The 22261-nt window shown below is 44.0% G+C and overlaps 1 protein-coding gene across 9 annotated transcripts in view; it reads right to left on the reverse strand.

Moving 5' to 3' along the window:
• Positions 1-22261, reverse strand: part of KCNAB2 (potassium voltage-gated channel subfamily A regulatory beta subunit 2) — a 1185210-nt gene that overhangs the window by 328108 nt on the left and 834841 nt on the right. For all 9 annotated transcript variants that reach the window (XM_086921729.1, XM_086921727.1, XM_086921726.1 and 6 more), the window contains one exon: positions 21369-21448. In XM_086921729.1, the coding sequence (XP_086777855.1) occupies positions 21369-21448 (80 nt within the window). The remainder of the gene's footprint in view (positions 1-21368; positions 21449-22261) is intronic.

The following is a 22261-nucleotide window of genomic DNA, read 5'->3' on the forward strand; positions in this document are numbered from 1 at the left end:
GAAACATCTCACGTCCCCTTTAAATTTACATAATGATACTGATAGGCTACATGCAGTACGAAGGAAAAGATCGATGTTTTAAACAATTAAAAACAACAGATTCCCTTACATTTTATTTTGTCTTTTTTCATAATGCGCTTAAATAATACCTTAATTTACAAAGTTTTGATTCTTATCTGACCCCTGTACGTCTTTCACCATCTGCCCTTTCTTCCACCGACCACGGAAACAAGCGTCAAAACACGTCTATCAAAACTGATAAAGGACTTCTATTATGACGTGTTCTTTCCTTGGTCGTTTTGAGGCATTGTAGAGCGTTTTTTTTAAAGTTTTCTTCTTATTTATTTATTAATATCGGCTTGTTTTTTTTGGGGGGGGAGACCCCCCCAACCCCCCCCCCAGCCCCTAAATTCCCCCCCCCCACCCAGCCCCCCCCAAGCCCACGCAGATCGTACTGGCAGAACGACAGGAAGGAATACCACTCGCGTGGTAAAGACGGTCGTTGAAGGCATACGCGTGGGAAAGACCTTTGCGTGGTGAGTGACGCGTGGTAAACGTTATGCGTGCTATTTCCTTCGTAGTAAATGATGTTTCCCGTCAGAACATTAATCACAGGAGTTATCTTGACATTGTTTTTGTGGCATGGAAATTGATGGGGGAAAGGAACGCGACAGCAGGTGCTTAAAAACCATAATAAACTTGCAAACACAGTACCTCCCGGCAGTCAGTACCCAGTGTGGTGGTACCAGTCGCACAGCCCAAGAGCCTGCCCTAGAGCTAACTATAACTAGTGCCTCCGTCATGCATGCTGATGACCTCACACATTACAAAGCACAATCTGCGGACCAATATCTAGCTTCTCGTCAGATTTGGTTAAATTCTGTTAGGCATTTTTTGCTGTAACCCTGCGTAAAGAATTATATGGAAAATGCATGAGTACATTTGCTTATTGGACCCCCTTATTTCCTTGGCCCCCACTTGACGGATCACACCAAACCTTTCCAGGAAGTAGCTGAAGGCAATTTGAGAGAAATTTTCTGAAGATTGGACAAATGGCACCAAAGTTATAAGCAAACCAAAAAACGCCATGTCCATGCAAAAAACAAATTACAAAATTATATATATATATATATATATATATATATATATATATATATATATATATATATATATATATATTATGGCATGGTAAAGGAAAACACCGAAATACACTCATTTTAATCAACATGTCTCCTCCATGCAAGTATGTGCAGCTCATCTGCTCTTTATACAGTTAAGATTTTAAACCGTGCGGACAAATACAAAAGATTGTTTAACATGAATGTGAGAATAACATCCTCCATTGGAGTCGTTTTATAGATGACTTATTTGTTGTCTGGAAAGGCTCCATGGTAGACCTCAACCTCTTTCTGGCAAAGATACAGCAGAACAGTTTGAATCTTAAATTTACTAGTACCGCCAGCACTGAATCTGTCAATTTTTTAGATCTTACTGTTTATGTAAAGGATGGTAGAATACAAACTAAGATATATAGGAAGGAGACCTCCGGAAACACTGTGCTACATGCCAGTAGCTTCCATCCCACCTGCTTGGTGAACAGTATCCCTTATGGGGAGGGTCTTAGAGTGTTGAGGAATTGCAGCGACTCACAAGACAGAGAGAATGCTTTAAATGATTTGCATCAGCGTTTTAAGCAAAGAGGGTACAGTAACAACTGTCTTGAGACATCCTTTAATAAAGTCAGACAAAAGACAAGAGAGGAGGTTCTTTTCAGGGACAGGAGAATGAAGAAGCAGAAAGGGAATGAGTGCAGAATAATCACGAACTGTAACAAATTGCATGGTTCTGTAAGGAAAATAATAAGCAGGCATTGGCATGTCATTAAAAATGACCCAATTATTGGTCCAGCTTTAAGCACTAGACCCCTGATTACTTTTAGAAAGGCGAAATCCTTTAAACAGTTGTTAGTTAAGACCATACTGACTAAGACAAAAAAGAAGACTAATAGGAGCAATTGGTTGGCCAGAAAAGATGGGTTTCTTAAATGTAAAAAATGTAAGGCTTGTGAGCATGGGAGAAACACCAGTACATATAAACCAGGCCTCTCAAACAGGATGAAAAAAATCAAAGGACAGTTTGACTGTAAAACGGAATTTTCGATTTATGTTTTGAGCTGTGGATGTAATTTACAGTATGTTGGTAGTACAATTAAACCCGTTCACCAACGGATACTACAACATTTGAGGGCGATAAAAAATGCTGATAGAACATACCCAGTCGCCCGACACTTCGAGAAATTCCATGATAAAAATGTAAACAGTCTGTCCTACTATGTGATTGACTCCGTGCCCTTGAATGAAAGAGGGGGAGATAGGGTAAAAAAACTGCGCAAACTAGAGTCATGGTACATAGTTGAATTAAATACAAAAAGCCCGTATGGATTAAACATTGAAGAGGATCTATACACCCACCTGTGATTTATTTTATGACTTTAAAATAGTTAAATCTTTGTGGTATATTTGACTTCCTGCAATAACAAAAGTTCATTCCCTCTAGGAGTTAAAGTAACTGATTGTTTTTAATTAAGTGCTCTTACTAGGAATAAATAGAATAGATTGGGTTTGCCCACTGGGGCTTCATTTTTTCTGGAAACAGTACCAGTAAATCATCTATGCACAGTTAAAATATTAGTCAAATAATATTGAAATTAGAAGCTGATTATCGCTTATGAATTGCCGTTTAAAGTGGTTTGGTTAATTGAAATTAGCCCACTTGGGCTGTACTGACTTTACCAAAAACTGTGTGAAAATGTCCTGAATTCGGCTAGAGGAATGATGAATTATAAAAGAAATAAGTATTGTTTCTTATTCATTCTTTCACGTTTTTTTTTCCCACTTTGATCAGTTGCTTTATTTATATAAATTGCATTTCTTTAAAAGCTTCTTTGAAAATGACATTGGAAAATAATAATCTTTTGACTTGATTGTTGTGCACGATGATAATATGTGTAAATAACTTTTCCATTTCTATGAATTTGTTTGTCACGTGATGTATCACGTCAGCACTGAGCACTTTAAATGTATGTATGTGTTAACACAAAAACTATCGTGACCAAGCCTGCTGGGTCAGGCGAAACGCGTCGTAGGCGACTTTGGAAAATAAAGAAAGTTCTATCACCACGCTGTGTCGTCTCCTTCGGAAATTGTTTCGGAGTTTTGAGCGCTTGATATATATATATATATATATATATATATATATATATATATATATATATATATTATGGCATGGTAAAGGAAAACACCGAAATACACTCATTTTAATCAACATGTCTCCTCCATGCAAGTATGTGCAGCTCATCTGCTCTTTATACAGTTAAGATTTTAAACCGTGCGGACAAATACAAAAGATTGTTTAACTCTTAACAAGAATATGTATTGAAAGACATTCTTTAAATCCCCTCTACCAAGCAATTTCTATTCGCTCCTATATGTTAGTGATTGCCCTACTCTTAACTTGCACAGGATTGTAGGCAAAAAAAGGGTATTTAAATGAATAATGTGAAAAGAAGAGCCTCAGGAGTGCAGCTCAGCTCTGCACACCGTAAAGCATTCTATGCACATTGTCTTTTAAATATATGAAATATTAATATTTCCATGAGGATTAGACAAGTATAGAAACTTTCAGCCCTCTAAAGCACGGGATTGACACCAATTAATATTGCATGGCTCGTGCTGCTTGTTCAGTATTTTGCTAAACCCAAAGCATTCCGGGCGCATATTCTACAAGCGTGAATAGCTCAGGTGCAGTATGGTTCGGCTAGGTCAGCCCCAGAGCACTGCATGCCAGATTCCTGATAGGAAATAAGGGAACGGGCAGCAGAAAATGTCAGTCTTAACATGTTAATGACAAAATTACTGGCTATTCCTGGCCACTGGCCGTCTCTCTGGCTGCAAGTCGAGCCGAACTCCAGGGAAGATAATGTGAGGCTGATGTCAGGCTCCCAGACGCAATTCCTAATCAAGGCAATTGGCAAACCATCACTATCTCAAACTTTCAACCAATATTAGTAATGTTCTGCGGTCTTCAGCATAAGAGGCCGTTTTCTTCTTCCTCACCTGCACTTGTGCTGGACTGCAAGAGATGGAGTCATGTGGCACGACTGAAAGTCTTTCGGCAGCATTTCTTCTTCCACCCCCTGCACCCGCTTGCCTGAGTCACACAACCTCCTCTCATAGGTTCTTCCTGATGATCGAGAGGTCCACACCAAGTTACGTTTTGTGTATGGCTGCTTGCAACAATTATTTTTTTATGAATAATTAGATTTGAAAATGTTTCAATTAAAAAAAATATCTGTGTGAGGAACGAGTTACTTGCCTTCGGTAACACACTTTCTGGTAGAGACACTATTTAACCACAGACCCTCACCTTTTGAATATTCCCCAGGTGATGGAATGAATCCGGAAACTTTTGAGCTGTACCTCTGTGTATGTGGCACCATCAGACTCCAAATTGACGGAGTCCTGCTATGAAAATGACGTGTGAGATCTATATAGGCGCTACTCCTGCACACTGAAATTGCTTTCAAGGCTGTCTGTGCCCCCTGACGCAGCCCCCCCTCAAACAGCAAATTGGTTTTGAAAAGTGTGCAGATTCCAAGACATGAAATCTCAAAAACAGTCAGAGCTCAATTCACAGAACAGGGGTGATAGGTGAGGAATGTGCGGCTAGATAGATAGATCCAAATAACAAACTACCATGTCCGACACTGAAAATACTTTCATATTTTGCTATACTAATTCACCACTAATCCTTTATGGATTCCGGAGTAGCGTGCTACTCACCAAAAAGCACTTCAACACCTCATATGGGGTAGCAAGCGTTATATAAATGCAAATATTTTTCCCTTTTCTATCCCTCTGCTATCCTTCTCAATCCAAATAACTGACTAACATATTCACCAATCAAATCTATACTAATATAATAAAGAGAGAGCCCAAACCTTTGAGGCTGGTAATCTCAGGAACCACAGCACCAATCACAACACCCAATCCAGCGTTGGAAAGGGCAGTTTCAGCAGAAGGACATAGGCTATACAGACGCCCACCATATACATTTAAAAGGTAAACGAACCGTGCCAGCAAAGTAGTTCCTTGTGGGCGTGTCTGCGTTGTGCTGTGGGCGTGTGCTGGGGGTGTGACAAATGCTGGGGGCGTGTGGTACGTTCTCTCCTCATGCCATGTCTCATATCGTGTGCTGTGGGCGCGGGCGTGGGATTACAGAAAAAAAGCGAGCGTTGTGCCCAATATTTCATTGTTTTTTCTTCCCAGGGTCTGTACATTCCAGCTCCGGGTGTCCACCCTGCTCTCTTTAAATACCCCTGCACCCCATAATCATAACCCACTCTTACTCCTTAAAATACCCCAACACCCTTAAACACTAACCCATCTTAACCCTATAAATATACCCTGTACCCCAAAACCCAAACCTATCCCTAAAAATATCCCTGTACCCCAAAACACAAACCTAGCCCTGAACCCTATAAATACCCCTGTACCTCAAAACGCAAACCTACCCCTGACCCCTAAAAAATACCCCTGTACCCAAAAACCCAAACCTAGCCCTGAACCCTTAAAATACCCCTGTACCCCAAAACCCAAACCTACCCCTGAACCCTATAAATACCCCTGTACCCCAAAACCCAAACCTAGCCCTGAACCATAAAAATAACCCTGTACCCCAAAACCCAAACCTACCCCTGAACCCTAAAATACCCCTGTACCCCAAACCTAGCCCTGAACCCTAAAAATACCCCTGTACCCCAAAACCCAAACCTAGCCCTGAACCCTTAAAATACCCCTGTACCCCAAACCCCAAACCTACCCCTGAACCCTAAAAATACCCCTATACCCCAAAACCCAAACCTAGCCCTGAATCCTAAAAATACCCCTGAACCCCAAACCCCATGCCTATCCCTAAACCCTAAAACTACCCCTGTACCCCGTAACCCAAAACTATATCTGAACCCTTAAAATACCCAAACACCCCAAAACATATACCTCAGTACCCCACAACATATACCCCTATACCCATACTTACCTTATCCAAACATTTAAAAAAAAACATGCTTTTACCATTCATGCATTTACAACGAATTTCGTTGTGAATGTTTGCGTGGTAAAAGCATATAAAATGTAATGCCATGCGTTATAATGGTATTGAGGAGTCATTGTACTTTCGCAATGAAAGTATACGGAGTGATGGTATGCGGAAAGAAAGTTGCGGAATAATGGGTGTTTACCCTCCCCCGGTAAATACATTGGTGGCACGGCGGCCCACATCTCCAGCAACATACTCATTTTTTTCACCACCGATTTGAAAAATGCACAGGGCTCTCACATTGATGGCCAGCACCGACATACACTTTTAGACACACCTCCCGCCACAAGTTCTAGACTGCAAACTTTAGAGCTGAGAAGCTACGTTCGAATCTCGGCATCAGATCAACATCCTGTGATTCCAGGCAAATCGCTTTGTCTCCCCGTGCCTACCACAAATGAATGTGTTCTTCTGGAATGTAAATTATGCTCATGCCATGTTGTCGAGTTCGCGCTATATAATATTGCAAGGAAAAATAAAGTAGGGAAACTCGAGTTCACACACTACTGAACACGCACTCTTAAGTGCATCAGCAGTGCACTGTGAATCGGAGTGTTTCACAGGCCAGTCACAGATAAAAAAATGCTATCAAAACGAAATCCTACAAAACAATATACTACTGGCCGGCAGCAATTCATACCCGGACAACGTCGGGACGGGCTGCTAGTTACTTTAATATTTGACTATACTAATTCATCCAGAAACGTTTTGGTTCTGGAGCAGCATGCTACTCGCCGAAAAAGCGCTTCAACACTTCATCAGGGGTATCACGCGCGAAATAAATGCAAACCTTTTTCCCTCTTCGATCCCTCCACTATCCTTCTCAATCCAAATAACTGACTTACATATCCACCACTCAAATTACTTTCATATTTCACTATACTATTTGACCACTACTCGCCGAAAGAGCACTTCGATGGCTCGTCAGGGGTAGTAAGCACTATATAAATGCAATTACAATACAGTAGGCCCTACCAGAAAGAGTGTTACTGAAGGTAAGTAACTTGTTCTTCTGATAAAGTCTTCTAATCGCAGACTCTTCACCTCTTGAATATATACCAGAGCAACACTCATTAGGAGGCGGGTCTGTGAATTTGTTCAAACCAAGAAGGGGAAAAAAGCACTCTTAGTGAACATGGCTGTGCACACAGTAGTGCTTTGTGACGTATGGCGCGGTGCCCCCGTAGCTCCCTGGCTGATGTCCAGAACAGGATGTCCGCCTGCTAATGCAGTGGCAGCAGCTTTGGCCCTTGTGGAATGGGCTTACAGACCTTCTGGAGGCTTTTTTTGGCAAATGCATAGCAGACTTGATGCAGAGTATGATGCAAACAGCGATTGTCCTCTTTTGCACAGTATTGCCTTTTTTTTGTCCGAGTAAACCTCACAAAGAGCTAATTGTCCACCTGAAGTTCTTTTGGGGTCCAAGCGACGGAGTCTCTCCTACTCCTTACAGGGATAAGGTGGAGCATAGAACCCCAAAAGGGTGATGGTTTGGCCACTGTGGAATGACCTCACAACTTTTGGTAAAAAGGAAGATCAAGTCCACAGAGCCAGCTTGTATGGGAAGAAGGTGGTTTATCGTGGGTTAACACAGATAGCCTCACTTGCTCCCCGAGCCATGGTGATGGTAACAAGGAATACCATCTTGAGAGTGAGAAGCCACAAGGGGCAGGTGTGAATCTGCTCAAAATGAGTGCACATCAAATATGTGAGGACCAAGTTAAGGTCTCATTGAAGCATACGAAGAGAGGGGGAGGAAACAAGTGTTGGAGATCATTCAAGGAAAACGCATCACAACCGGCGACCTTAATAATGAGTGCAAGTCCAGCATCCGTAAAAAGAAAGAAATAGCCGAAAGGTACCCCTAAAGTGAATCCAAAGCAAAACCTTGCCGGGTGAGAGAGAAAACAGTCAATAGAACTTCAGATATCGTGGCCTAGAGGGGCTTGATGTGGTGTGTCAAACCACAGATTTGTCCCACTGACAAGCATATATAGTTTTTGTTGAGGAATGCTTGGCTGCCAAGATTACATCAACCATCTTTGGAGAAAGGATGAAGATGTTCAGTTGTCGCTGCTCAATCTCTATGCATGAAGGAGATTACGAAGGCCAGGGTTCAGAGCCTTGCCTTGCTCTTGCCGGAGCAAGCTGTCCCTGAGGGCAGACTGATTGTAGGACAGATGCTCAAGCCCAGAAGTTCTGGATACAATACTGTTCATTCCCAATCATGGGCCACTAAGATGGCTTAGGCCTTGTTGTTCTTAATTTCCTTCAGAACTCAGGGTGGGGAGGCATACAGGAGTCCCGAATTCCACTCAGGGCGGAATGCAAACCCAAGCAAGAGTTGCCTTAGAAACTCCAGAAAAAAGAACTGCTGACCTTGCTCGTAGCTGGCGGTGGCAAGTAGATCAAGACAATGTTCTCCTCATTCACATAAGAGACCTTGCACCACCTCCAGGTGTAACTGCCACTCATGACCGGCTAGGTGCTGACAGTTGAACTTGTCCACCCTGTCATTCAAAGATCCTGCCAGATGGTTCACCACCAGGAAGAGCCCTTGATGGTCCAGCAATATCTAGGAGTGCCACACCTCCTCGCAGAGGGTCCAGGACCCCACACTGCCCTGCTAATTGCAACACCACATGGTGGTGAAGGTGTCCAAGAGCACCTGCAACAGCCTCCTTTTGATGGATGGAAGGAGGACTTTTTACACACAATGGATAGCCCTCAGCTCCAGGAGATTGATATAAAGCCAGGACTCTGCTGGAGATAGAGGACTCTGATACCTGCCTCTCTCAGATGGCAGCACAAACCCATAAAGGGGCGCATCAGTCACCACTCTCAACTATGGGTGGGGTAGAAAGAGGCATCTGGTGTTGACCTAAACAAGGTCCTGTAACCATCACTGCAGATCTTTCACAGTCTCCTTCTATATCTGGACGCGTCTGAAAGGTCCCCTTCATGTTGGGCCTCCAGAGAATTTAGATCCTACTGCATAACCCATATATGCCACATGATGTACTTGACCAGCGGGATGTAGGAGGCCATAAGTCCCTGTAGCCTCAATGTGAACCGCACTGAAATCCATTTGTTTGTTATGTTATGTTATATTAATTTGTAAAGCGCGCAGCTGCCACAGCAAAGTGGCGTCCCGGCGCTATGTTGGACAGAATAACATAACCAAATGGAGATATCAGACAGAGCTAAAGAGACAGATTAGACTAGTGGGAACAAAAAAGTTTTGACAGCTCTTCTGAAAGACAGCAGATCCGGTATGCCACGAATATCAACGGGTAAAGTGTTCCAAAGACTCGCTGCCAGGACACCAAAGGAGCGGCCACCAACTCTGGCTTTCCTGAAGCGAGGAACACAGGCCAGAAATTGACCCGTCGAACGTAAAACTCTAGAAGGAATGTAGTAGGAAATCGCCTGTGCAAGAATGGGGGGAGATGAAGCTTTTAAGATCTTAAATAACAGGCACAAGGCTTTGAACTTGATCCTCTGCCCGACGGGCAGCCAATGTAGGTCATAGATGGTACGCCTGGCAGAACAAAATTTAGGCAGGCCTACCAGCATTCTGGCAGCCGCGTTTTGCACACGCTGGAGGCGTGTAAGTTCAGCTTGGTTAACGCCCAAAAGAAGCGAGCTGGCGTAATCTAATCTAGAGAGCACCGTAGCTTGGACGATGAGTTGCCTGGTAGGGGCATCAACATTTTTTAAAATGGGTCTAAGGCTCTGAAGAACACCAAAGCAGGTACCAGTAACTCTTTTAGTATGAGGAATACAAGATAAGTTGGAATCAAGCCAGACCCCAAGGTTCTTTGCCTCTGTCACAGGAATTGGGGCTTGGCCTAGCTCCGGTGGCCACCAACGGTCTCCCCAGAGATGAACCTGTTTGCCCAGAACTAAGACCTCTGTCTTCGCTGCATTAAGTTGGAGACAGTTGTCCGTCATCCAACTTGCCACCTCATTTAGGGCAGTCTGGAATTTAGGGGCATCAACCGCAGAGTCCCCATTTAGTACAACCGCTAGCTGGGTGTCGTCAGCGTACGACACCATAGTTAGACCCCATCTCTTGGCGACGGCAGCTAGCGGCTGCACATACAGGTTAAAAAGGGTCGGGCTGAGTGCCGAACCTTGCGGGACCCCTTGGGAAATGTTGTGGGAGGCAGATTCAAAAGGGGGGTGGATACTTTGAAGGTACGCCCTGATAGAAATGAGCGAAACCATTCAAATGCTGTATTCTCCACACCGGCCTCTCTGAGACGTTGAAGAAGGATGGAGTGGGAGACAGTGTCGAAAGCGGCACTAAGATCCAAAAGGATCAGTGCCACCATCTGTCCTGAGTCCAACATCCTCCGCAAGTGCTCCACCATCGCCAACAGGGCAGTCTCCGTGCAGTGGCCTGCGCGGAAACCATTCTGAGATGGATCTAGGATGCCTGATTTTGAAGATGGCAAGACAAGATTTTGTTGGCGTGTGCCTCCGCAAGTTTGGATAACCATGGGAGGAGAGAGATGAGTCGGTAATGTTCAGGTTTTCATGGGTCCAGAGTGGGCTTCTTTAAAATTGGAATGACCGTAGCCTGCTTCCATTTACTGGGAACAGTCCCGGACTCAAAAGATAACCTAATAAGATCGTACAAAGGGGGAAAGCAAACCTCAGCGGATTCTTTAAATTGTATAGGTCTTAGTGGATCCGCAGGCGAGCCCGATTTAACTTTCGTAGCAAGAGATTTAAACTCTTCCTGAGATGGCTTAGGTAATGAAGAAAGAGACCTAGAGGTCACAGGAGTGCATCCCAGGTTATTAGCAGGCACAGTTTGAGGGGGGAATGTTCGACAGATCGCCTCGACTTTCTCCACAAAGAAAGCCGCTAGCTCTTCACAATGAGTCAGGGAGCGTTTTTCCATTACCGCAGTTTTCTTGTTAGTAAGATCTTTACAGACCTTAAAGATGAGTTTTATAGGGTTAGGGCTGTTCTTAAACTCCAAGGAGTAAAATGTGGCTCGGGCTTTGCAAATGGCTCGATGGTAGAACTTAATACTAGCCAGATAGATCTGCTTGAGGTCAGGATCATATGCCTTACGCCAGGCTCTTTCAGCCCGTTTACATGCAGTCTTAAGAAGCCTGAGGGAATCATCATACCACGGGCTAGAGGGGCCAGACCGGACTTTACTCCATCTTGCTGGAATTAAAGTGTCCAGGGCTTGGGTCAACCATTCGCAAAAATGGTCATATCCCAAAGAAGCATCTTTAGGGGGGTCCGGTGGATGTAGTGACAGAAGCTGATGGAAGTCGGCCAGTCTCAATTTCCTCCAAGGGCGCTAAAGACCGCTGGAGTGGAGCTCTTAAAAGGAGAAACATTTGAAATAAGCCGAACTTCGATCAGGTGACAATCTGTCCAGGCCATGGGTTTGGGTGGAAACGTGATAGCATTATGGAGATTCGTCAGAAAGGGATCTAGAATATGTCCGCCCACATGAGTCTGATGGTTGATAAGCTGATGTAGTTTTAAAGCCTCAAGGTCTGCGAGGAAACCACTGACAGCAGAGGAAAGGGGAGTATCCAGGTGGAGATTGAGGAGGTCACCTACTATACTAAAGTTAGCCGATCTGAGGGCCAGAGAGGAGACTACCTCAGGGAGGGCAAGCCGAAAGGCGGCGTCAGGGCCAGGGGGTCTATAAATGAGAAGTCCGGAGATGGTAAGATGAGGGTTTATGGAAATTGCAAAATGGGCGCTTTCACAGCCCGCTATAACAATGGCCTTCCATGAACATGGGTAACATGCCTTAATCACAGCCGCGATCCCGCCACCTCTTGAGTTACGATTCAGAGTGTGCATAACGTACTCCTCAGGTAGCGCAAGATTCATAGCTGCTGTGGCATCGTCGTGAAGCCATGTTTCCGTCATAAAGAAAATGTCAGGTTTTTCGTCTGTGAGTATTGTGAAAACATCTAAATGGTGACAGACCAGTGATCTGTTTGTGACAGTCCTTACAGGGTTAAAACCTGTTGTTTTGGCAGGTAACATTTCCCTTACTCACTAAGCATTTTGGATGAAAAGCTGTCTGAGAGACAAAAGGTAGCTCCGGATCTGCATCTGGTGGTGCGGAATTAAAGGAACTGAACTCAAAGCACAGGAGTGGTGCCTATATATGGTGTGCATGTCATTTCTGGAGAGGAACAGCATCCGTGTGAAGCCATATGTTGCCCCCTACTGGTGCACAAAGGTCCTGCTCAAAAGTATATGTATCCAGTGTGAGTCTGGGGAAGTTTCAAAAGGTGAGGAATCTAAAGTTAGACGTTTCTATCAGAATCAAAAGGTCTGTGTAAATAGTAGGGGCATTCAGGGGGTCTCTGACACCTCTGTTCACTCCTTCATACCACTTTTGTCTGCAGTCTCTCATTCTGCTACCCACTTTCTTTTTTGGCATATATTGCACACAATGCAACATTGCTCTGTATGCTCTGCTCAGCACTGAATATGGGTGTAGTCTGAACACCTTTCTGACTCCCTGACAAAGACAGTTGGAAACTTGCACTGCCTTCAGCCTCAATTTAACAGCCCTCAATCGTGTACCGCTAAACACCCACCCACAATCAGAATTCTGACACCAAGAGGCGATTCAAAAATCAAAGTATGCACTATACTCAAGTCGCATGTATTAATATTACAGAAACATTCTGAAAAAAGCAAATTCTCTTAAGGAACACAAGATGAAGTAAAATATGTGAAATGTAAGCATGGATTGCATTGCTGAAATGAAATACCATAAAGAATTTTACAGTCATTTTTGAGAAATCAATCAGTGGTTTTGCCAGTAAAGTTAAGGATATGAATAAAAAGTCTGATAAGGACCCTTTTTAAAGTTGTTTTTTTATTTACTGCCGGGCCAGAAACCCAGCAGGATCAGGGCAACATAACGCTCTGAGTAAACCACTGTTTTTGACTTCTGCCCCCTTCACAATTTCCCAATTCCATTTAAGGGTGTATTACAGATAACTTATTCAAGCTTGTTTACTTACCACTTGTGAAATTGTAGGATAACTGCAGGTTGTGTCTGTGAACTGGTGTAACTGGAAGAGAAGGCATTCGCTTCCTGTGCCAACTGCATTCTTAAGAATCCAGTTCACAGAAAACCACTGTTTTTGACTTCTGCCCTCCACCCACATTTCCCCTTGAAGGTGTATTACAGATGATGTATTCAAGCTTGTTTATTTCCCATTTGTGAATTGTGGGATAACTGCCGTTTGTGTCTGTGAACTGGCGTAACTGGAAGAGAAGGCATTCGCTTCCTGTGCCAACTGCATTCTTAGGAATGCCAGTTCAATGTAACTGGCTACTCAAACAATTCAAGAGCATGCTTAGTGTCTTGACAAACAAGTGATTTTGCCTCCCTTCTGTTTATATTGTATTGCAGAATTTATATAGCAATTACTAGCCCGATGTGAGGCACTGAAGCGCTTGCCTACAAGGACAGCAAGCTATATACCATGTTAACTCCTTCGGCGCTCATGACGAGCTCAGCTCGTCATGAGGCACAGTGGAGCTGTGCTCATGGCGAGCTGAGCTCGTCATAACTGCAGCGGAACGCCCACGTGGGGATAATTCACCTACTGTGCGGGGCATTCCATTAAGTGGGCGGAGTCGTGACGAGTTCAGCCCGTCATGAGCACAGCTCCTCTGTGATACATGAAAAGCTGAGCTCATCACGAAAACCGCGCGAGGCCCCCCCACCCCTGCGTTGCGGGGTAATTAGCCCTGCGGCGAAGGGGCTAAGGAGTGTGGTTGGAAGGGTGTTCCTTTATTTCTGATCCTATTTATGAAGTGTTTCCATGTCATGCGTAATGCCAAGGTATATGCCGTTGGTTTGGCAATTATGAGAGTGAGAATGGGAAATGGCATAAACAATGAGGGTAGAGCAACCGCGCTTGCCTTAACCGCGCATATGCCATAACCATGCATATGCGGGGTTAAGGCAATGTGCGGTCCATATGCTGCAATGGCGGTCTCAGGAACAGGAAGGATCAGGAGAGGACATGGTGAGGTAAGTTGGGTGGGGGTCATTTTTAAGGGTTGCGGTTAGATTTTAGGGCTCAGGGTTAGGGCTGGGGCAGGGATATTTTTAGGGCCGGGGACAGGTTGCTTTTAGGGCTCATGGAGCGGATTGGGTAGTTTTTAGAGTTGGGGGTCTTTTTAGGGCACATAGGGATGGTCAGAGTAGTTTTCAGGGCTCAGGGTGGGGCTGATATACTTTTTAGGGGCTGGGGGGTTGGTTTTAGGGGCTTCAGGTGGAGTTGGGGTACTTTTAGGGCACGGGGTCGAGGTACCTGTTCGGGCTAAGGGCAGGTGGCATAGGGTGTGATCTTTACCATACATCCCTATACCAGTCATGCCTTTAACACAAAATTGCGAGGTAAAAGCATGTGTGATAAAGGAATGCGCTGTTCAGATGCACTCGTGGTTTAGGCAGCGTAGTAGAGGCAGGCGTGGTTTAGACATGCGTGCCTCTGTTAACAATTGTGTGAGAATAGCTTGTAGCTTTTTTTGGTATCCAAGGTATGCGAGACGTGACAGAGCTTTCGTTGTGTAGAAAGTGTTCTTTGTGACCTTGTTGACATGTGGTATCAAGGGCGTTTAGGATGTTTATGTTGACGCCTTGTAACCGTGATTGGACTTCAGGAGATTTGATGCTGGTGAAGCCTTGATTGGATTCTGCTTCTGTTTTTTTAATACTCCGGCGTGCGTTGAAGGCCTCTGATATCACTTACTGGGACTACTGCGTCCACGACAACTACTTCCACAGGTGTATTATCTTCATTTGATACAGACTTCAGATTGAACTCCAATATAACCATTGGTGAGGCTGCCTTATCTACACAGGTCAGCGAGAACATGGTAAGGACCACAAACTAAATGCCATTGAACTAGGTAATAGTAACCGCAGTTATTTGCAGGGCATGGAAATGGCTAATACGTGGAGTAAAGAACAATACAGAATCAAGCATCTATTAATATTAATTTATGCCCGAGTTACAAGTACGGTCTGACCGCAATTGCGTCTATTGGTCGTTAAATGTTTTATTAGTTAAAGTCACATATTTTTGAGAGGTGTGCGTTGGTGCACAGTATTAGTTTAGTTGCAGCATCAGTGGAAATACTTTTTCATATGCAGTGCTCGTTGTGTACACATGCTCAGTTACACTGAAGTTTTAAAATACCCGGTGACAGCGATAACAGAGCATGGCAATATGACAGAATACACACTTGCGCAATTATGCCAACACATGGCCACTGTGACCCATGACTTTATATCAAGAAAATGAAAAGAAAAAATTAGTGGTATATGGCTGAGAGTTGCTCCTGCAGGGCTGAGCAAGGAGCTTATGGATGGTAATAGCGGCGCAAGTAGCTTAGATCAACGTACAAAGTGGTAAGTATTAAAACTACAGGACTTAACAAAATACTTACCGGTGTCCAATTATTAATCTAAGCGTGCTGCTGGGACTATTATACTGTGTCAGGTAGGATCTTATGTTACTCTATGCATTAGAGGCACTTGCTTTAACTACTCTTTTCCTTTCGTGGCAGAACAATGTTGTTTTTGCAATGACACTGCAGTGCACTGCTGACGCGTGGCAGAGAGAACGTCAAATAAATAAATAAACCTCCCTGCACTTACAGCCGGCACAGGGCCAGTATACGCATTAGTATGAAAAGTACTCCCGTGCCTCAGCGCACTCGTCTTTACCCACAACGCATTTCTTCTGTGCGTCAAAGAGTATTCTTAATCTAGGTGGTGTGGTGTTAAAAGCAGAACAAGAAGTGAGCTAACAAAAAAAGGCAACCTTTCGTTTTAAGAGGTGTAACTAAAACGGTGCCAGACAGTGAGAAGCATAAGCAATATATTTAAGAAGGTTGTGTGATGGAACAACGCATGCCTGATCCACACGGTCTTAACCACGACCGTGTCTACACCAGGCATGCCTTTACCACACATGCCTTTACCACCCAATTTAGTGGTAAAGAGATGATTGGTAAAAGGACATGTGTGATAAAGATCACATTCCTGCCCCTCTGCCCTGAGCCCAAAAATGCGGCCCTCCTGCAGTCTATTCTACTTACCCCAGCCCTATAAACTTCCCGACCACCTATCCTGAACCGTAATACTCGACCCACCCGCCTCTACAAACTACTACGACCACAGCCCCCCTCCCTGTGCACTAAAACAAGCACCACCCCCTAAAACCTACCCCACTTTCCCCCTGCCCCAGCCCAACTGCCCCCTCGACCTGAAAACTGTCCCCTGCCCTGAGCCCTAAAACTTCCGACCCCCTAGCCCTGAAAACTATTGCGACCCCCGAGCCCCCAAAACTACCCCAACCCAAACAAACCTCCCCCACTCTTGTCCCCTGCCCTGAGCCCTAATACTCCTGACCCCCAGCCCTGAAAACTACCGACCCCCTCAGCCTCAAAACGACCCCATCCCAAACGACCACCATCCCAAAGTACCCACCACTCCCGTCCCCTGCCTGAGCCCTAAAACTCCCGACCCCCTTCAAGCCCTAAAAACTACCCCCCAACCCCTGCAATCTATACCCCACCCCCCAAAACCCTATTTACCTCACCGCCTCGCCCACCGAGCTGCAGCCAGCAACTAGACTGCGCATATGCCTTAACCATGCACATGCGTGGTTAAGGTATATGCATGGTAAGAGCAAGCATGGTTACGCCTGCGTTGTTGGAACACACATGGCTGAGGCCGCGGTGATCTGACACTTTCCCATTTAAGAATCCTGGGAGAGAATGGATTTACTGAATGCAGTCTAAAATAGACCATTCAGTAAAAACAGCACATCACATTTTATGTACGCCATCACAACAATCTACTATCATAAGGATTCCATACGTACCATTGTCTGAAGTGAGACCTAGTGTGTCATCATTCGGCACAAGTCCTCAAAGAGCCTGCGCTGACCACATTCTGAGCGATGTCCACGTGGACACAGACTAATGTTCATGTAAATGATGGAGCAATGGCCTGGCATCAAGAATGCTCCGGCCAGTGCCCAGCAGGGAAGAATCACGGTTCAGTTAAAGGCAATCTAACGTTTCGCAGAAAATAAAGCAAACCAGATGGAACAGAACAGGTTGCCAACAGCTTATATTCCGTATCACTAACAAGGTAAGGGCAGAATCCGGTTTCTAGACAGGTCTCAAGTGATTGGATCATCCAGATTACGAACAAAAGGCCGAACTGGATGAATTCTAGATAAATTAACAAATCATGAGTAAACTGTAAACTATACAGTCAAAAAGCACAATTTTCCTAAAAGCATGCTTTGCAAAATTAGTTATTTATCAACATACTAAATAATTTACTATTAGCATCAAAGAACATTTGAAAGGGGTCATTAGGTATAGGTGGAGCCCCCACGTAGGACAAAGGACCATTTTTGGTGCCATAACAAGAAAACTGTAGCGGCAGACGAGGCACCCGAGGGCTTGCAAAGGCAGGACACTTGGGGTTACATGATTAACACTCTGGCTGATCGGAAAGATCTGGTGTCACAATAGGACAACGTGGGTTCAAAAGCAGACATTCAAAATCATTATGCAACTTTGATCACACATTAACCGGTTTGTCATTTCCGAGAAGAAAGTAAGATTTCTGCAATCATGTGCACAAGATAGAACCAAATGAGACGAAGGTCTCTTGTCTTTCTTCAGTCACACATCTCGCTTTTCTAGGAGTTATTGTACAATTCAAAAACTTGATTTCGGTTAACACACATATAACACCCTTTCAACAGCACACCTCACCTTCAAAGGTCCTGAAAGTATTCTGAGCTTAACATAGTTCAAACTGTTTTTCTCGTATCATTTTATATTCCAAAATGTCAATATGTACACATTATTGAGTCTTGCCTTTTACTCTTGCTTTCTACGATCAATCAAATGTTCTAAATTGCAAGCAGCCACGTAAAAATAATCGATCGGTTTATTTACTGGAAGAGTAGTTTGATGAATTGCAGGAAGAAGGAACCATTATCAAAAAGGTGAGCTTTATTTTCATAGATTCTTCCGAGGCAAGAGCAATAAGGCGATTCTAATATTCTGGAGCCTATTTGCGATGACAGCTAATGTACGGTTCCTTCTTCTTCAAGTTTGAAACCTCCTCCAAAACCTTCTGCCCACACTTTAAGCATCAAACTAAGACGAATAAAAGAATTTTCATTATAATCGTCCAACCCATAACATTTTCATTATAGCTCACCTCACAACTCAACTGGTAATCTGTTTCTACTATGGGATTCTTTATTAAACTGTTGCCAAAGGTCTATTTTGTTCATTCTCTATGCTCTAATTCTCCTCTTTTTTTGTACACTAGTTCTAACTTCGCCGCTTCAGTCACTCAGCCTTGTAGCTTCACTTTCCAGCCTCTGGTGTGTCTGCAACCTCACATTTTCTGCTGTTCACTTTACCCTCTCATAGACTGTTTTGCTAGGCAAATCTCCCCCTTTCTTGTCTCTCTCAGCATCTCGGTATGCTCGGTCCTGTCCTATATCTTTGTCTGTCTTACTTTAAAGTGACTTCTACCTTTCACCCACCTACTCCTCTTCAGTCTTTACCTTTCTTCTTTCACTGCCTTAAGGCAGTTATTGGAGTCCTGCATGCCTGCTTCATCACCACCATGTCAATGTTTCCTACCCACTACAAATGTATTTTTTCCTCCTTTCCATAAATCCCTTTCCTAGAGCAGTTGTTATACTGTTTTTGGAGGATCAACCACAAATAACATTTTAAAAAACTCTTTAGAACCCTGATATAAAGTGTAAAACATTTTAAAAATTCTAATCATGATGATGCTCTGTTTAGTAAGAAGTTTTGCCAAATGTTTTTCTTGTTTTTTTTTCAATGTAATCTTTGCAGCTCTCGCCCGACATACAGGGCTGTCAATGGGCCACTGCTGTGGAGCAGGGTTAGCAAAATATGTCGGTCAAAACCCCAGTGGGTATGCTGAAGGATTCCGATCTGGTTGCCTGGGATAGCCAGATCTAGCCATTTTATTGACATATAGTCATCATTAAGTTAGTGATTCTGAAAGAGAAGGCACTGGATTCAAGACACTGTTAAGCTGAGATCGCAAAAAGGAAGATGTGGGTACATGCCTGAAAAGCTTGAGAAATTCTGAGCTAGAAGAAGTGGTGAGAAGAACTGACCTTTTTGATCTCAGTTTAGCTCTAAATGGGTACCTGTGGCCCACTTACCTGGCGTCCTCACACAGGACATCAAGCCCTGGCCCCGTCTCCAGTGAAGGGATAATATGTGCACACAGGCATAGAAGGGGATGCAATTGGTGCAGGAGATGGCTTGGGGACCTGTAAAAAATGGACTCCTTAGGCAATCCCCCTTTTTTGCCTAGCTACAATTAAAGTGTCTGACTTCCTGAAGATTTACTGATCTTGTGCGGCATGAAGTCATTCTGCACATGCTCAATTGAAGGACGTCCTCAAAAGGACACTCAGCCATATGTTGGATGTCTTTTCAAAAGGTTAAATGTTTCTTTATCTCTATATGCTTTGCTTCTGTCCTTAGTAATCCCTTATGATTCCTTCTAATTGTTTCCTGCTAGGGTCAGCCTTCGGAGAGTTGGAGAGTTTATCTCTTATATTTTTGTTACTTTGACTTCTGTATCTATTTTGCAACTACACAGTGGGTAACCTTGCAGCTTCATGGACTATTTGGATTATTTAGTGGAGTTCTCTTAAGGCCGAAACTATTTTATTACTTTACGAGCGGAATCTTGGCTCCTGTAAACTCTACATGGTGCAAAACATCTTCAGTATGCACTGGTGACGTTAAGGACTATTTCAGGAATGCTTCCCATCATTAGATACCCAGAGTCACTGCACTTCAGGTACAGTTGGGGACAGCATTTGGGCAAGAGGAGGTATCTTATCAGTCATAACACTTGACAATAACTGTTAGTAAAACATCTCCCCTTTATATTCCAATGCCTACTTCTCAAGCCTGATCTTAATGGTGAGTGCTAGTGGTCCATCCTCTCCTCTCCTGCTATGCCTTTCACACTTCCCTATGACTCGCAACAAACTCCAGCCCTGAGCAGAAATTTCTAAACTTTTCGCGGACAGGGTCCTTAAGTTTCGGACTGGTTACACTTCATCATTGGTTCCAGCATCTTATCTACAGTCTTACACTAAATTGATCATTCTTTTAAAGTCCCTCAGTTACAGATTCCCAATCTGGTCACATTAGAATACCAGCAGAGCCCCAGAGCATGCACCCCTTTGCTGACTCAAAAGTGCAGCTGTGTTCCAAGGTGTTCCTTATGTGTGACCTCAAAGATTTAACTTGGTAGATATAATGGATGCACAATGCTGTTATGTGCTCTCAAAATTGAGGTGTCTGAAATTCAACATTTTCCTTGTTCTGTTGCCATTATACAAGTGGCACCAGCCTAAGGTAAGCATCTCACCTTAAAGCTGACACAAAGAAAGGTAACACTGAAGTCTGTTGTACCCGAACAAGTCACAATATCACTATCTGATTCCTCAACAATGCACCTGGACACACAGCGGCAGCATCGCCAAGGAGTATGTGGCTCCACTGGCTTCCACTGATGGGATCAGCCAGTCCTTTGTCTCTGGCTTTCTCTCTCGCTCTCTGGTAGGAGAAAGGAAGCAACCGCCTCCCAACTGCCTTGTCTCGTGGCAGCCAGGGAGGGAAGCGGGCTGAGCCATCAGTCTGAATAGAGAAGGCTCCATTATCATCTCAGGAAAAGAAAAGGTCTTTTCTGTCTAGGACCGATTAGGGTTGACAGCTTCTCTCTGCCCCTCCTCCGCCATCCCCATCCCATCGGATCGCCTGAAAGCAGATATCCTCAGCTGTAGTTGTAGGTATAAAAGATTTAAGAAACTATACATTGTAAGGAGAAATGAAAGTGTGTTCTTCTTTGGAGATACATGGCAGGAAACCCACATAGTTTAATTAAACAGGATCATTATCAATACATGAAGGTTGCTTCGTGAAGTATGAATGCAGCCAAGGGTAGAAGCTCATGACAAAGACCAGAACGTTTACCTTTACATGTAAAAGACATTAGAAGCTTCAAAAAGCAAGGACGTCAATGCATTGCTCAGTGGGCAAAGTGCACATGTTGCTGAAATAGAAAATAGAGTGCTTACTTCCCGGCAGCGTAGACTTCTGCGGTGTCGAATAAGTTGATTCCGTTATCGTAAGCCAAGGTCATCAGCTGTTCCGCCATCTGCAAAGCCACATGTCCATGGTGTTAGCCACACATTGCCAAGCATGCTTATCAACATTGATAGAACACAAATATGTCAAATCCAGGGTGGAGGATTCAGCCGCACATCTGAGGTCGGCAGTTCCCTTAAGGGCAGCTTTTGCTTTGCGGATAATGTGTGTCCACTGATCACAGCCTTTGTGCTGTGAGCACTTGCATTACTGGTGCTTTACACAACTGCAACAGTTCCCTCGGAAGCAATGCTTTGTGACTAAAGTTGTTTATGGATAATGATGGTTTACCAATTCCCGCCACTTCATACTCCCACAATGGTACTAGAACGGGAGATCCAAAAGACTTGCATTTAGGGTTGCTTTGGGAGTTTTATACAACGCTAACAAGACCCAAAGGTATCTGAGCGCTTTACACAGCACCAGTTGCCTTACAGACAGTCACATTCATTTTTTTAAATTTAAGCACAGGGAAATGTGTCCAGAGTCACAGGATGTTGAGCGTCCGTGCCGAGACTCGACCCCGGTTTCCCAGCTTCAAAGTCGTAGCCTTAGCCCTTAGGCCACATCCTCTCCAGGGCATGTATCATATAAATAGTAGACAAAAAGTAACAGTTTGAATATTGTTAAAATGCATGAAAGACTGCCGCATATGTACAAACACATCTCTCTAATGTTAATATTACAGTGTAACTATGACACCGCTATTCACGTATAGTAAGAACATGGTGTAGCTACTTATCTGTAATGGTATATCCCAGCAGAGTTGTGAGGTTACAATGCCTGCTTCCGCATCCCTATAAGAATGTGAAAGGCAAGTCTC

Source organism: Lissotriton vulgaris, chromosome 5 (assembly GCF_964263255.1).
Source record: "Lissotriton vulgaris chromosome 5, aLisVul1.2, whole genome shotgun sequence".
In the NCBI taxonomy this organism is placed as follows: domain Eukaryota; kingdom Metazoa; phylum Chordata; class Amphibia; order Caudata; family Salamandridae; genus Lissotriton; species Lissotriton vulgaris.